The sequence below is a fragment of the Mauremys reevesii genome, linkage group 15 (assembly GCF_016161935.1).
Source record: "Mauremys reevesii isolate NIE-2019 linkage group 15, ASM1616193v1, whole genome shotgun sequence".
In the NCBI taxonomy this organism is placed as follows: domain Eukaryota; kingdom Metazoa; phylum Chordata; order Testudines; family Geoemydidae; genus Mauremys; species Mauremys reevesii.
The window spans coordinates 3147319-3164214 of record NC_052637.1 but is presented as its reverse complement, the minus strand read 5'-3'; the positions used below and the strand labels follow the sequence as shown (position 1 = coordinate 3164214).

The 16896-nt window shown below is 55.3% G+C and overlaps 2 protein-coding genes across 3 annotated transcripts in view; one reads left to right on the top strand and one right to left on the bottom strand.

Moving 5' to 3' along the window:
- LOC120383893 (zinc finger protein 84-like) overlaps positions 1-16896 on the bottom strand; it is a 162974-nt gene that overhangs the window by 36509 nt on the left and 109569 nt on the right. The window lies entirely within an intron of this gene.
- On the top strand, positions 4474-15933 carry LOC120383915 (zinc finger protein RFP-like). The gene is made up of 7 exons (XM_039502239.1): positions 4474-4897; positions 9333-9428; positions 10005-10235; positions 11705-11727; positions 12465-12580; positions 14729-14788; positions 15271-15933. Exons 1-7 carry the CDS (start codon positions 4481-4483, stop codon positions 15789-15791), a joined length of 1464 nt encoding a protein of 487 aa, XP_039358173.1. The 5' UTR covers positions 4474-4480; the 3' UTR covers positions 15792-15933.

Sequence of the window (16896 nt, the reverse complement as noted above, 5' to 3'; positions counted from 1 at the left end):
CTGGGAGGAGCACTGGGTGGTGCAGGTGGGGACGCTGGACTGGGTGGGGAAGGGGTGATGAACCCTGGGCGGCTCCTGAGTTCGTCCCTGCCCCCAGCAGAAGTGGGTCCAGACAAAGCTCTGAGCTCCTGGAACCCACCCGGCTACTACAGCACCCTGCAAAGTACTTGTTGGGGCAGAACCAGTTTCTCCTCTCTTGGTTTTCACTCAACTGCTAGAACAGGGCCTCATCCTCCCTGATTGAACTAACCTCGTTATCTCTAGCTTGCTTCTTGCTTGCATATAAACCTGCCCTGGAAATTTCCACCACTTGCATCCGAAGAAGTGGGTATTCACCCACAGCTCATGCTGCAAAACGTCTGTTAGTCTATAAGGTGCCACAGGATTCTTTGCTGCTTTTACAATCCTGTAGTGTTGAGCAGGGGGGTGGGGGGGGATATGTGATAAACTCAGGACAGACAGTTGCAAGGGGGGGTAGGAGTCAGTCCCAGAGGGTTAAAAGGCCCTCCTCCTTATCAACTGGGAGGCAACTACAGGTCAGTCAGGTTCAGCTGAGAAAGGGTTACCAAGGTAGCAAATTAGAATCAGCTGAGGGGGAGCAGAGGGAGAAGGAGCCTGGCTGCCAGGAGTGTTGGAGCAGCAATGCAGCGAGCCTCCCCAGGCAGTACGCTCTCCCACAAGGCAGGGTAAAAATACTTTAAACAAGACTGGTGGAGAGACAGGGAACAGACTTCCCCTGAGTCCTAAGGGGGACTGCATTACCCAAGCCTGTTTCACCAGGGCTAAAAACAGCAGAGGCTGGGGAGACTGAGAAGGTACTTTCCCACACTATGTAGTGCAGACCCTGCCCGCAGCACCAATCTCTCCCTGGTGCTGGCCTCTCTCAGTGGCGCCACCCCTGCTCTCTTTCCCTGGGGCCCTGCCCCCTGGCCAGGCCAGAAGCCAGAACCAGGCTGCCATCCAGGGACTGCACTGGGGAGCCCTGGATCCTCCACCTGCCCAGGGGGGTGCACCCCGGGGAGTGGGGACATGGGCTGGGGACTGCTGCCAAAGGCCCATGGACCCATGTCCAGGGCAGGTGGAGTGTCAGGGGCTCTCCATACCGGGCAAGTCTCCCAGCCTGGCCAGGGGGCAGGGCCTCAGTCAGGACCACGGAGGGGGCGGGGACACAAAAAGAGTCCTGACACCAACCTCAGTGCTGAGTTCATGCCCATTCTGATGAACAGAAACACTCTTAACTGAGTCACACGCGAACAGAGCTCTCTGCCACACAGGGCCGGTTCCAGACACCAGCCTACCAAGCACGTGCTTGGGGCGGCACCTTGGCACGGGGCGGCGCTCGGGGTTTATTTTTGGTTTTTTTGGTTTGGCCGGGCAACGCTTGGGGGGGGGGTCGGACTTGGGCGGCGCGACGTGACACTCGGGGCAGCGGGGACTTGGGCAATACGACACTCGGGTGCGGGGATTTGGGTGACGCGACGCTCAGGGGGGCAGGGATGTGGTCGGCGCGACGTTCGGGAGGGGTGGGGGGCTTAGGCAACATGGCACTCGGGGGGTGGGGACCTGGGTGGCGTGGTGCGGTGCTCGGGAGGAGTGGGGGGCTTGGGCGATACGACACTCGGGGCAGGGCCGGCTCTAACATTTATGCCGCCCCAAGCAAACAAAAAGAGCGCTGCCCTGCCCCCGCGAGCGCCGCACCACTGAACCCCTCCCCGAGCATCGCACCGCCCAAGTCCCCGCCCCCCCGAGCGTCACGTCGCGCCGCACAAGTCCCCGCCCCCACCCGAGCATCGCGTCACGGCTCCTAAATCCCCGTCCCCCCGAGCGCCGCGCTGCCCAAGCCGTCCGCCCCCCCAAGCGCCGCGTCGCGCCGCCCAAGTCCTGCCCCCTCCCCCTAGCGCTGCCCGGCCAAACCAAAAAAACCAAAAACAAACCCCGAGCGCTGCCCCCTCCCAAGGTACCGCCCCAAGCACGTGCTTGGTGGGCTGGTGTCTGGAGCCGGCCCTGGCTCAGGGGGGCAGGGACTTGGGCAGCGCAATGCGGTGCTCGGGAGGGTGGGGGCTGGGCAGCACGGCGCTCGGGGGGGTGGGGATTTGGGCGCTGCGACGCTCGGGGAGGGGTTCGGCGGAGCTGCGCTCCCGGGGGCAGGACGGCGCTCTTTTTGTTTGCTTGGGGCGGCATAAATGTTAGAGCCGGCCCTGCTGCCACATTCCTCAGCTTCACCGCAGTGCAGGGGGTCTCCCCATCGCTCTTCTCCAACATCCTGCCTTTTCTCTGGGCAGCGCTGGGCTCCCCCATTGGGGCTCCCTCACTGCTCACTGCTTCCTGGATTGGGGAGATGCTCTTCCTGTGAGACTGGCAGCTCCTCCTTTCCCTCTAGGCTGGAGATGGTGCTACCACCTACTGTATGGTTTTAAGCAGCTCCTCCCCAATGCTGCACCTTCCTCTCTGTTCCCTGGCCTGGGACTGGAGGCTGCATTAGGGGAGGGAGCTTCCCTCTGCGGTATAAAGCTGGTACCTGCCACTTCTGCTCCCTCAATAAAAGCTTCTGACGCCTTCCTGGCTGTGTCTGTGCTGCTGGGAATGGGGCAGCACCAGCAGCGGGATGTGGGAGCTGAATCCTCTGTGATAAATGAGAAACTAATGAAGTGGGACCCGTTACAAAGACTGAGGAGCTGCAGTGACATCTCTGCTCAGACTCAGGTGCCCAGGACAGAGGCAGTTCCCTGGGATCCGGGACTGTCCCAGCCAGAATGGGGCTGCTGGGGAGCGTGAGAAATGGCCCCAGACTCCCCCAGGGCTGAGCTCTGCCCCTAACACTCTGATTCTCTCTCCAGTGAATGTGACTCTGGATCCAGACACGCAGGGCCGGCTCTAGACCCCAGCGCGCCAAGCAGGCGCGTGGGGCGGCCGTTCCCTGGGGGGCGGCATTTGGCTCCGGTGGACCTGCCACAGGCATGCCTGCGGCAGGTCCACCGTTGCCGGGGACGAGCGGACCTGCCGCAGGCATGACTGCGGCGGGTCCCCTCTTCCCGCGGCTCCGGCTGAGCTCCCGCAGGCATGCCTGCGGCAGGTCAACTGGAGCCGTGGGACCACGGCACCCGCCGCAGTCATGCCTGCGGCAGGTCCGCTCGTCCCGGGCTCCAGTTGACCTGCCGCAGGCATGCCTGCGGGAGCTCAGCCGGAGCCGCGGGAAGAGGGGACCCGCCGGGAAGGAGCGGCGCTGTGCACGGCTGCTTGGGGCAGCCGATTTTCTAGAGCCGCCCCTGCAGACACGGCTCATCCCGAACTCGTCCTGTCTGAGGATCAGAAAAGTGTGAGATGGGAAGACACATGGCAGCGACTGCCCAACAACCCTGAGAGATTTGACACTGCGCCGTGTGTGCTGGGCTGTGAGGGATTCACCTCGGGGAGACATTGCTGGGAGGTGGAGGTGGGGGCTGGGCAATACTGGGCTGTGGGGGTGGCCAGAGAGTCTGTGAGGAGGAAGGGAGAGATCAGCTATAGCCCTGAGGTGGGGATCTGGGCTGTGAGGCGGTTGGGGAATCGGTTCCGGGCTCTCACCTCCCCTGTGACCCCCCTGCCCCTGAGCCGTTTCCCCAGCAGGATCCGGGTTTGTCTGGACTGTGATCGGGGGCAGGTGACATTTATCGATGCTGGTGACGAGGCCCCGATCTTCACTTTCCCGCCGGGCTCTGTCCCTGGGGGGAGAATCCGACCCTGGTTCCGGGTGGGGACATGGGGATCCCAGCTCAGACTGTGTCCCTGAGACACACAGTTGAGGGGGGAACCAGAACTCAACCTCTCTTGCCTCGCACAGCCCAGTCTCTATGACCCTGCAGGACTCCCATCTACCCAGCCTCTGGCTCCTTATCTCTATGGCCCCTGGAAGTGCCTCCCCCACCCTCTCGGCAGCCCCAGGGATGAGAGGGGGGAAGAACCTCTGAAGCTGCAGGAGGGGCAGAGGGGCCCTGAGGGGCAGAGGTGGGGGCTGGTCAGGGGGCAGAACTAACAGCCGGGCAGGGAACAGGCGAAGGTGGGGGTGGCAGGGACACACAGCATGAATCAATCAGGCTTAGGGGGGTTGGAGAGAAGCAGCAGCAGCAGCAGGGAGTGTTTTGTACAGATCTGTGGGATTAGATCTCATGGGGGTCTCCCAGCCAGAGCTCCTGCCACTGTTCTCAGTAGCTGGGGATCTCCTGGCCGTGCTGTGGTTATTAAAGCTCCTTCTCAGCTCCTTTTACTTTGCTACTTTCCAGCAACTTACTGTAAATAAAACATTACAAACAATTCCCTTCTGGTGTGATTGTACATTTTTACACTAAAGCCTCCAAGGGTAAAATTGACTGGGTCCTTCCTGCTCAGCAAACAGCGGGAGTCATTTTCAGGCAAGGAAACACCCCCTTGCTGCTGCAGGCGGGGCATAGTTTGAATTCAGGAATTTGAAACAAAGCCTGTTACAAACGGCCCAGAGGGAGCCATGGCTGCAGAGAACCCCGTGAAAAGTCTCCAGGAGGAAGCGACATGTCCCGTCTGTCTGGAGTATTTCACAGAACCTGTCACTCTGGAATGTGGGCACAATTTCTGCAGAGCCTGCATCAGCCAGTGCTGGGAGGGATCCGCTACAGCCACCTCCTGCCCTCAGTGCAGAGAAACTGTGCAACAGAGAAACCTCAGGCCCAACAGGCAGCTGGCAAATATCCTAGAACTCGTCAAGCAGTTGAGTTTAGAGGCGGCAAAAGGAGCAGGAGGGGACGGGGTGTGTGAGAGACACCAGGAGGCTCTGAAACTGTTCTGTGAAGAGGATCAAACCCCCATCTGTGTGATCTGCAGAGAGTCCCGGGCTCACCGCGCTCACACGGTGGTCCCCATCGAGGAGGCTGCCCAGGAGTATAAGGTAGGGAACTGCTGTCAAATTTAATGGGTTAACTTTTGGGGTTTAATTACAGGCTAATTTCACTGAGAGTTCCCTGTCATGGGTGTGACTCATCATTCAGCTCTGTAAAGTCTTCATTGTACGGGAGATGCTGTAACAAAATTAATGGTCTGGAAATGTGGCAACAGAGGCAAAATATCAAATCTTGAAAGCAGGATCTGCACCCCCCGCCCCAGAAGCGCTGCTCACTCCATATCCCCCCTCTCTCCATTGCTCTCCCCCACCCTCACTCACGTTCACCGGTCTGTGGCAGGAGGTTGGGATTCAGGTGGGGGTGCGGGCTCTGGGATGGGGCCGAGGGGTTTGCAGTCTGGGAGGGGGCTCTGAGCTGAGCCTGGTGCAGGGGGTTGGGGAGCAGGAGAGGGCTACAGGCTGGGGCAGAGTGTTGGGGTGCAGGTGTGGGCACATGGTGCTGGCTCTGGGAGGAGGGTCAGGGTTGAGTAGGGGGTTGGAGTGCAGGAGGGGATATGGGATGCTGGCTTCAGCTGGGCAGCACTGACTTACCTCATGTGGCTCCCGGTCAGTAGTGCAGCGGGGCTAACGCAGGCTCCCTGCCTGTCCCAACCCTGCACCACTCCTGGAAGGGGCCAATGTGCCCCTGTGGCCCCTGGGGGGGAGCATGTGGCTACACATGCTGCCCCTCTCTGCAGGAACCACTCCCGCAGCTCCCATTGGGCAGAGTTCCCCATTTCCGGCCAATGGGAGCTGTGGGGGGCGGGCGCTTGCAGGCAGGAGCCATGTGAAGAGAACCCTGCCCTCACCCCAGGCTGTGGGGGCAAGCTGGCCCCTTCTGAGAGTGCCGCACGGCTGCCAGAGATCGCGATCGACTGGGAGAATCTCCAGGATCAACTAGTTGATCGCAATCGACTGGTAGGTGACCACTGGTCTAGCTAGATAAAAGGTGGGAAGGGAAACTGAGGCACAAAGCGGGGCAGCGAGTTGCACATACTCACCGAGCATGTCAGTGACAGAGCTTAGCATAGAACCCAGATCTCCCCAGACCCAGTCCAAGACCCGAACCACTTTGCCATGCTGCCATCTTAGCATCAACCCCACCCAGTGATGAAGTGTCTCCGTTAGGAGGGAGAGACGCCTTAATAAAGGTCCCAGGCCCACCAGGGAGAGGAGGTTTCCCACTGGGATTCTGAACTCCTGTGCTGCTCCACGAGGGGTTAAACTCAGATGCTGCCGGCCTGCACTAGAGGAGATCACTGGGCTAAAGAGTGTGTGGGACCCCGAGCACCTTCCGTCCGCACACAAAAGGGCTCCAGACAGCTCAGGTCCATGCCAAGTACCACTGGGATTACAACTGGGTTGTAGCAAAACCAACCCCAGGCTGGAGCTGACCGGTGCCAGTCTGACCTGCTCTGTTGTGTACATGGGCAAGGACCAGCCAGAGTGGTTCCATTAGTCCCACCAGGCAGCCTTTTGAAATCTCCCAGAATGCACTGCTTCCGGGATCTTTACCAGGGAATGGGACCATGGGGTACCTACCCAGGGGGCATTGCCATGGAGAGGGGTTAGGGCAGCACTGGGGCAACCCCCAACCCGTTCTTTATACAAATCTGCATCATGTCTAATTAGGGAGGTCACTGAGGCATCCCCAGAACATCGGACATGCCCACACCTGCCTGCATGGGCCCGTCCTCACCAGTATCAGTCACCCTGTGTGGACCCCACCACTGTTTTTTCCAGCGTGCCACCCGCCTGCATCATTCTGCATGAAGGTGCCACCCCAGCCCTGCCCCCACCCTCCCGGGTGTCATCCTGCAGCTTCAGTCTCCTCCTCTCCCTTTTGCACCAGACAAAGCCACGTACAGTGCTGGGACCCTGCTGGACAGGGACAGTGCTCCACAAAACTGGACTGTGCAGCTTCAAACCAGAGGAATGGCCTCCCGACATCTCACGAGTTTTGCCCTGGTGCTTAGACCAGCTCTGCCCAACCAGTGCAGCCCCAGGGCTTCAGGGCTGAAATCCCAGCCCATATTGAAACCCTTTCACAACTGGTTGGAGCGGAAGAACACCCAGTCCTGTTCCTCAGTAGGAAACTCCTGCCCAGGGAACGTAAATATGCCGTAGTAGAGAAAGAATGGCCTGGCCTGGCCGTAAAGTGGGCCATAGAAAGTCTTCGCTATTACCTACTCGGACGGAGGTTTACCCTTGTCACGGACCATGCTCCTCTGAAGTGGATGCACCAAAACAAAGAGAAAAATGCGAAAGTAACAAGGTGGTTCCTGTCGCTACAACCCTTCCACTTCAGAGTACAACATAGGTCCGGAAGCAAGCATGGCAATGCGGATGGCCTTTCAAGGGTACACTGTTTGCCGACCCAAGTAGCCCAATCCTGTAGTGTTGAGCGGGGGGTGGGGAGGATATGTGATAAACTCAGGACAGACAGTTGCAAGGGGGGGTAGGAGTCAGTCCCAGAGGGTTAAAAGGCCCTCCTCCTTATCAACTGGGAGGCAACTACAGGTCAATCGGGTTCAGCTAAGAAAGGGTTATCAAGGTAGCAAATTAGAATCAGCTGAGGGGAAGCAGAGGGAGAAGGAGCCCGGCTGCCAGGAGTGTTGGAGCAGCAATGCAGCGAGCCTCCCCAGGCAGTACGCTCTCCCACAAGGCAGGGTAAAAATACTTTAAACAAGACTGGTGGAGAGACAGGGAACAGACTTCCCCTGAGTCCTAAGGGGGACTGCATTACCCAAGCCTGTTTCACCAGGGCTAAAAACAGCAGAGGCTGGGGAGACTGAGAAGGTACTTTCCCACACTATGTAGTGCAGACCCTGCCCGCAGCACCAATCTCTCCCTGGTGCTGGCCTCTCTCAGTGGCGCCACCCCTGCTCTCTTTCCCTGAGGCCCTGCCCCCTGGCCAGGCCAGAAGCCAGAACCAGGCTGCCATCCAGGGACTGAACTGGGGAGCCCTGGATCCTCCACCTGCCCAGGGGGGTGCACCCCGGGGAGTGGGGACATGGGCTGGGGACTGCTGCCAAAGGCCCATGGACCCATGTCCAGGGCAGGTGGAGTGTCAGGGGCTCTCCATAGCGGGCAAGTCTCCCAGCCTGGCCAGGGGGCAGGGCCTCAGTCAGGGCCACGGAGGGGGCGGGGACACAAAAATAGTCCTGACACCAACCTTAGTGCTGAGTTCATGCCCATTCTGATGAACAGAAACACTCTTAACTGAGTCACATGCGAACAGAGCTCTCTGCCACACAGGGCCGGGTCCAGACACCAGCCTAACTAGCATGTGCTTGGGGCGGCACCTTGGGACGGGGCGGCGCTCAGGGTTTATTTTTGTTTTTTTTCGTTTGGCCGGGCAGCGCTAGTCCATGCCAAGAACCACTGGGATTACAACTGGGTTGTAGCAAAACCAACTCCAGGCTGGAGCTGACCAGTGCCAGTCTGACCTGTTCTGTTGTGTACATGGGCAAGGGCCAGCCAGAGTGGTTCCATTAGTCCCACCAGGCAGCCTTTTGAAATCTCCCAGAATGCACTGCTTCCGGGATCTTTACCAGGGAATGGGACCATGGGGTACCTACCCAGGGGGCATTGCCATGGAGAGGGGTTAGGGCAGCACTGGGGCAACCCCCAACCCGTTCTTTATACAAATCTGCATCATGTCTAATTAGGGAGGTCACTGAGGCATCCCCAGAACATCGGACATGCCCACACCTGCCTGCATGGGCCCGTCCTCACCAGTATCAGTCACCCTGTGTGGACCCCACCACTGTTTTTTCCAGCGTGCCACCCACTTGTATCATTCTGCATGAAGGTGCCACCCCACCCCCACTCCCACGGGTGTCCTCCTGCATCCTCAGTCTCTTCCTCTCCCTTTTGCACCAGACAAAGCCACGTCCAGTGCTGAGTCCCTGCTGGACAGGGACAGTGCTCCACAAAACTGGACTGTGCAGCTTCCAACCAGACGAACGGCCTCCCAACATCTCACGAGTTTTGCCCTGGTACTTACACCAGCTCTGCCCAACCAGTGCAGCCCCAGGGCTTCAGGGCTGAAATCCCAGCCCATATTGAAACCCTGGTGGCTTCTGAGATTTGTATCACTTTGTCTGTTAAACCTTCAAAAAACAGGTTTATTGATTCACCCCCATGTGACTCCAGTGCCCTGTTATGCTCTGTACCATTAATCAATTCACAAATACCAGTAAAGCTTGGGTATAATTGAGATCTCTTGCTAATTACTAAAAACACTGAACCAGAATTGGTAATGAGTCTGATTGTGACACTCTCCTAGTTTCCATTAATGAGGTTTCATCACCTTGGTGGTCCTGATGTCGCTAAGCGATTAGAACCACAGTCATCTTGCGTTTCGGGTGGAAAAACACCCACTTCCAAGCACCTCTCAACTATCCAGATGAAACTTCCCAAATCATTTCTGTTTCTTCAGGAAAGAGTCCAGTCCCATTTGAAAACTCTGAGGGAAGAGAGAGAAAAGCTGCTGGGATTGAAAGCGACTGGAGAGAGGAATTGCCGGCAATATCTGGTAGGTGCCTGTTGTTATGAATCAGCTGTGGGACTGGCAGTGGGAGGTCTGTTTGGAGGCAGACTCCTGTGTGGCCTACATGAACATGGGCTTGTGTGTGTTTCTCCATAATCACAGATTGCTGGGTTTGATTCATGTGCAGACAAGCCCTAAGCTTTCATTTCAGTTGATGAGTAGCCCTTGTGGCTTGCCTGAATTCACACAAATGTCCCCGTGAAGTGCTTGTCCACTGGGTCTAGACATTTTGTGCATTTTTAAAACGTTTGTTTCTTTTAACTCCCCTGACGTCTCTGTTAGTGTAGTGCTGAGTCCTGCCTCCTGCTGCTCTGGGTCTGAATTTCCACAGACCATAAATAACAGAAGATGGTGACCATGACTGACAGAGAAACATCCCTTTCACAGGGATACAGGGGCCAAAAGGGAAGGTGTGAGAGAATCCCCTGCCTAGTACACACAGGGTAGAGTCAATCTTAGGATTTTCAAAGAAAATCACCCTCCTGCACACTCAGCTCTCCATGAAAGGACCCCGGGCTCCGTCCATATGTCCCTGACCAGCCCTTGCCCTATTTCATACAGAAACAAACACAAACCGAGAGGCAGAAGATTGTGTCTGAATTTCAGCAATTGCAGCAGTTCCTGGAGGAACAAGAGCGACTCCTGCTGGTCCAGCTGGAGAAGCTGGATGAGGAGATTGTGAGGATCCAGAATGAAAATGTCAGTAAACTCTCCAAGCAGATTTCCCATCTCAGTGAGCTGCTCAATGAGATGGAGGGGAAGTGTCAGAAGCCAGCGAGTGAATTCCTACAGGTGAGACTGAATGAGAAAGATAGGTGGGTGCTCCAGGACAGCCAGCTCTCCCCCTCAGTGCTACCCACCGTCAGCCCTGCCGATTAACTCCTCCTCCTCCTTCCAGCACCATCTGCCTGCTGCAATCAGCTGTTCCACTGTGTGCAGGAGATGCTGGGAGGGAGTGGGAGGAGCGGGGAGGGAGTGTGCTCATGTTAGGATTCCCTCCCCGCTTTGAACTCTCGGGGACAGAGGTGGGTACCCACATGAAAGACCCCCTAATCTTATATTCCATCATCTTAGGTTAAAAACTTCCCCAAGGCACAAATTCCTTTCCTTGTCCTTGCTGCCACCACCAAGTGATTTAAACAAAAATTCAGAGATGGGACACTTGGAATCCCTATTCCCCCAAAATATCCCCCCAAGCCCGTTCACACCCTTTCCTGGGGAGACTTGGGAATAATATACCAACCAATTGCCTTTAATGTAAGTACAGACCAGACCCTTATCTTTAGGACACTAAAATCAATGGGGTTCTTTAAAGAATAACTTTATTATAAAGAAAGAAGTACAAGAATCACACCTGCAAAATCAGGATGGAAGGTAACTTTACAGGGTAATAAAAAGATTTAAAACATAGAGGACTCCCCTCTGGACTCAGCTTCACAGTTACAAAAACAGGAATAAAACTACCTCTTAGCATAGGGAAAATTCACAAGCTAAAACAAAAAAAATAAGCTAATGCATTTCCTTGCCTTGGTTAGAATTGTTGTAATCTTAGATGGATCATTTCAGGTAGGTTTTCAGGAGCTGTTGTCCCTGCTTGGTCTATCTCACCATCAGGAGAGGGAACAAACAAACAGAGCCCAAACAAAACCTCCACCAACCCACCAGATTTGAAAGTAACTTCTTTCCTTATCAGTCCTTCTGGTCAGGAGCCAACCAGGTTATCTGAGCTTCTTAACCCCTTAGAGGTAAAGCGATTCAGTACAGCTGCAAGGAGGTATTTTATGTGACTCTTTCCTTTATATTTATGGCAGCTCGCAAGAGGAGAAGAGGAAGAGACAGGGTGGAGGTTGAGTGGGAGTGGGAAGAGTTGGGTTGGGGTGTGGCATTGGGGAAAGGTTTGGAGTGGAGGTGGGGCATGGGGTTGAGCACCCCCAGGGACAATTGGAAACCGGCACTCATCATTAGAAACATGCCAGACCCCCACAGAGGGAGGAGCGGGCTGCTGAATCATAAGCACTGGAGTCCAGCAGTCGGAGATCCCAGTGTAACTCGGCATGTGCATTGCTGACATCTGAGTGAGTATTATTCTTAGCAGAGTCACAGAGATATGAAAGATGGAAAAGCCCCATTAGCTCAGGGAATCAATGGCCCTGGGGCCAGGGCAGGGTCCCTTCCCCCATACTTCCTAAATCACTTCCCTGGAATCCCCTGTGTGTGTGTGTCAGAGAGGACTGAAATTCTTTTGTCTCTCTCTCCTCTAGGACGTCAGAACCACCTTGAGCAGGTATGTGGCTCCCTCGCACTCCACAATGCTGGGAAAGAGCTTGATGATGAGGGTAGCACCGCATCTCCCCGGGGCTCTACAGCAAAATGTGTGGGGAGATCACATGTTGGATACAAATCTCTCTGATCAGCTCCATCCTGGGGTGCTAACTCTTGTACAGAAGACTCTGGAATTCTCCAGTCAGTGGGAAGGATGGACCTCAAGTATTTTGTAGAGATGTCACATCCCTGGGGGACTGGCTGCCTCAGGATTGTGGGGATGGAATATGGGCCTGTCACTGCTGGGTCCTGGTCACTATTCAGCCCAGGGCAGTAGTTTTCAAGAGCCTTTCCCGATCTGAGGGCTGTTTGGAGACCTGTGTGGAATGAGTTGGGGAAGGGGTAGTTGGTGTCTCAGTCTAGTTCCTAGAGGCAGATTTCTACAGCACTTCACCTGGGAACCTTCTGTCCCTCAGAACATGGAGGCCAAGGAGCGAATTGGCCATGGAGACTCAATTCCCCTTTTGTCCCCAGAGCTGGTCTCTCCAGACCAGAGTTGAAGAATATTAATGACCTTTGAAGAGAAGGTTGCTTGGGCCTGGGTTGTGTTGCTTGGCCATGGCCTGTGAGGAACCTGCTCTGAGGCTGGGAGAAGTTGAGGAATTCTAACTCCAGGGCCATTAGAGCAGCGACTCACTAGCCAGAACTTATAATGAGTCACACAGTAAAATATAATCAAGTGAAATTGTTTCCCTCCAGGTGTGAGAAGGGGAAGTTCCAGCAGCCAGAGGAGATTTCTCCTGAACTGGAAGAGCGAGTCAGTGGTTTCTCCAAGAAAACGACTGTGCTAATGGAGATTCTGGGGAAGTTCAAAGGTACTTAGAAGGGATCTAGGAATGGAAATTGGGATAAGCCTCTGAGAAGAGAATGGTGCTGATCAATTGGTTCACACTTAGATGATGCTGTTAAATTAAGAAATGACTCAAAGACTTTAAGGCCAGAAGGGACCATCATGATCATCCAGTCTGACCAACTGCACACTGCAGGCCACAGAACCTCACCCACCCACTCCTGCAATTGACCCCTAACCTCTGGGCAAGTTAGTGACGTCCTTAAATCATGATTTTAAAACTTCAAGTGTAACTGGTTGAGCACTCAGCAGTGCGGCGCTTCCTGCTGGTCAGTCAGGGAATTAGCTTTCCTGCTCCAGAGCGCCCACTGCTGGCCAGTGTCTCTCCTGCCTCAGGCCCCTCCATGTCCCTCCTGGACCCCAGTGCCCCTTAGCTTGGGGTTCTGCCCACAGCAGTACCCCCACACTCTGGGTCTCCTCTCCCAGGGGCATCCCAACCCTCTATACCCACCTTGCCTCAGTGGTTACTGCCAGTCATCTAGCCCCCTTTCTCTGGGGCAGCCTGCAGTCCACAATGTCCACTCATCATTAGCAAAGAGGTTGGACCTACTGCCTTTCTAACCCTAGTACCATCCCGGGCCCTTAACAAGGCCTCAGCCTTGTCCCAGCTCTGCCTGCCCCACCCCAGCCCTGCTCTGTGTAAGGTACCTTGTGCTCTGCTCCCAGGCAGCCCTGCAGTGAGACTCTTGCCTGCCTAGCTCCCAGCCCTTTGATCAGGGCCAGTTGTGGCCTAATTGGGTGTGGACCCAGCTGTGGCTGCCTCCCCAGTCAGCCGACCTCAGCTGCGTTTCACCTTTTACCTCCTTTTATCCCAGGAGGGTGATAACTGCCCCACTACACAAGTTACAGAGAATCCACCATTGACTCTAGTTTAAATCTGCAACTGACTCGTGCCCCAGGCTGCAGAGGAAGGAAAGAAAAAAATCCCCCAGCTCTCTGTCAATCTGACTTGGGGGAAAATTCCTTCCCCACCCCAGATATGATGGTCAGTTGGATACCGAGCATTTTGGCAAGACCCAACAGCCAGACACGTGGCAAAGAACTCTCTATAGCTCAGAGCCCTCCCTGTCTACTGCCCCATCACCAGCCATGGGGCACATTTCTCAAAGGTGGATCCAGCACATCTCTGAGCTCTGGTCCCATTTGCAGCTAGTTTCTGCCAAATGGGCTGGAGGGAAGGAGAAAGCCCCTCCCCTATGGTCAGGGATTCCTTCAGCACAGGAGCCTCTGGTGCCTCCTCCATAGCAGCTACAGGGACAAGGCGGGTTCCTGAGAGGGCTGGGAATGGGGTGGGGGTGGTGAGGGTGGGTGGAAGACGGAGGGGGTGGACGAGGGACAGAGGGAGGTGGGCCATGTAAAGCTGGGCCTCTCACACTCTGCACAGTGGCTAAAACACACGGGGGCCATTGTCATAGGGATGTAGCTCTGGCTGGCTTCAGAACTTCCTCAGCCTGTGCCAAGGTCTTCACCGGCCCCTGCAGCCACTGAACAGCAGAGTCACAAAAGGCCCCTCCCCTCTCTCCTTTTCCCGGTACAGGGGGGAATCGGACCCTTTGAGCCAACCCTCCCCCACCTCAATTTCCACCTTGATAAAATAATTTTACTATTATTTCCATTTCTGCCTATGGAGGACAAGGTCCCGTCGTGCTGCTCTCTGTAGAGGCGCTGAGTAAACAGACCCAACAGCTCACAATTAGAGCCAGGATTTCACAGACTCTGAACATCCCGTTAGTGTCAAAGGGACCCAAGTGGGTAAAGTTACTTTTATGCCAAAGTCTTTGTATGATCTGGGTCTAGGTTACGACAAAAGGCAGCAAGTGAATGAGACAAACCAACTGGATTCTGAAGGGAGGGAGGGGATGAGGAGGGAAAAGTAAATCTCTTACAGATTGTGTGTCCTGGGATAGTTGTGAGGCTGTAAGGCTGCTGGCTCCATTGCTGAGAGATGTCTGATTGAGAGGGGAAATAGATTTTAGACCTTTTTATATTAAATACCTGAGTGTGTCTCTGGGCCTCTCTGTCTGTTTCTCTGTCATAATTATAAAACCGTTTCAGAGTGGGGATGCTCTTATGAATATGAAATTCTCACCTCTCTTCTCCTTTCTCCCCCAAGACACTCTGCCATCTCAACTGGAGAGAAAAAGGGGAGAATTGTTTGGACCACACAGACAGGGTGAGTTTGTGGGTGAAGATTGCCTTTAAATTATGAGAAAATTCCAGAGAAAATGTCTTCATGAGATTGTAGCTAAAGTTACCAACCAAACTGACAGCGACCATGACACACACAGCCCTAAAAATAACACTTTAAATGGTAAGGAGATCCAAGGACCCATGTCTCCCCTCCACAACACACACACACTTTTAAAGGTGGGATGACCAGGACACTTTTCAGCATGGTCTCCCATTGGAGCTGCTCCCTGCTTCCTGGATTGGGGAGATGCTCTTCCTGTGAGACTGGCAGCTCCTCCTTTCTCTTTAGGATGGAGATGGTGCTACCACACCCAGTGCCACCTCCTACTCTCTGGTTTTAAGTGGCTGTTCCCCATTGCTGCACCTTCCTCTCTGTTCCCTGGCCTGGGAGTGGAGGCTGCATTAGGGGAGGGAGCTCCCCCAGGGCTGAGCTCTGCCCCTAACTCTCTGATTCTCTCTCCCCAGTGAATGTGACTCTGGATCCAGACACGGCTCATCCCCAACTCGTCCTGTCTGAGGATCAGAAAAGTGTGAGATGTGGAGACACACGACAGCAACTGCCCAACAACCCCGAGAGATTTGACACTGCGCTGTGTGTGCTGGGCTGTGGGGGATTCACCTCGGGGAGACATTGCTGGGAGGTGGAGGTGGGGGGTGAGGGAGGCTGGGCTGTGGGGGTGGCCAGATGGTCTGTGGTGAGGAAGGGAGGTTTCAGCCGTAGCCCTGACGGGGGGATCTGGGCTGTGGAGTGGTCGTGTGGGGGGGGTCAGTTACGGGCTCTCACCTCCCCTTCAATCCTCCTGCCCCTGAGCCGAGCCCCCAGCAGGATCCGGGTTTGTCTGGACTGTGGCCGGGGGCAGGTGACATTTATCGATGCTGGGGACGAGGCCCCGATCGTCACTTTCCCGCCGGGCTCCGTCCCTAGGGATGGAATCCGACCCTGGTTCTGGGTGGGGCCGGGATCCCAGCTCAGCCTGTGTCCCTGAGACACGCAGCAGAGGCAGGAACCGGAAATCAGCCTCTCTAGCCACACACAGCCCAGTCTCTATGACCTTGGAGGACTCCCATCTACCCAGCTTCTGGCTCCTCATCTCTATGGCCCCTGGAAGCACCTCCCCCTCCCTCTCTGCAGCCTCAGCGATGGGGGCAGGAGGGGGAAGACCCCTGGGGCTGCTGGTGGGGCCCTGTGGGGCAGAGGTGGGGGCTGGGCAGGGGGCAGCACTAACCGCCGGGCAGGGGACCGGGGGTGGGGGGGGGTGGCAGGGACACAGCATGAATCAATCAGGGTTTGGGCTTTGGGGGAGAAGCAGCAGCAGCCAGGAGCGTTTTGTATAGATCTGTTGCCAGCACAGAATGCTCGAGGACAGCAACAGTGGTTCGTTGCCGGTGTGCTTCTTCAATAAACACACCAAGGTGGAGAAGCAGACAAAGTTTATTTGAGATCTCAAAGCTTGTGCAAGGAGACAGAGGTGTCTCAAATCATGCACACAGATACAAGCAGCTTTCTCTCTTTATACATGATTTCAGCTAAGCATTCTCATTACCCCCCACTACTCCTCCCCCTCTACCCCTATTTCCCATATAGCGGATACATTATACGGCTAGCAATTACACTAAGCAGGTTAAATCATTCTTGGCAGCAAACAATTCATCTCGTTAGTGACTTTTTCTTGACCGGTTATTTTGTTTTACTCCCTCTGATTTGTTATCCTGCCCCCTCCCCCGCCCTTAGCCAGGTGCAAGCAGGCCTCACTATTGCCTCCTGGTATCAGTGTTGCACTGATAACTAGCTGCTACACATTCCATTCTCGGTTACTGGCCTGTAAGGTCGATTATGGCATGTCTACACTACAGGAGTAGTTCGATTCAACTTAATTCGAATTTGTGGAATCGACCTTACGAAGTCGAATTTGTGTATCCACACTAAGGACAGTAATTCGACTTTGTGAGTCCACACTAACGGGGCCAGCGTCAACTTTGGAAGCGGTGCACTGTGGGAAGCTATCCCACAGTTCCCGCAGTCCCCGCTGCCCATTGGAATGCTGGGTAGAGCCCCCAATGCCTGCTGGGGGAAAAAATGTGTCGAGGGTG

What these genes read in the sequence shown, in the direction of transcription:
- LOC120383915 (XM_039502239.1), top strand. Translation starts at nt 4,481, where the DNA reads ATGGCTGCAGAGAACCCCGTGAAAAGTCTCCAGGAGGAAGCGACATGT. An exon ending in GATTCTGGGGAAGTTCAAAG is followed by an intron (nt 12,581 to 14,728) that starts GTACTTAGAAGG and finishes TTCTCCCCCAAG; the next exon opens with ACACTCTGCCATCTCAACTG. An exon ending in GTTTGGACCACACAGACAGG is followed by an intron (nt 14,789 to 15,270) that starts GTGAGTTTGTGG and finishes CTCTCTCCCCAG; the next exon opens with TGAATGTGACTCTGGATCCA.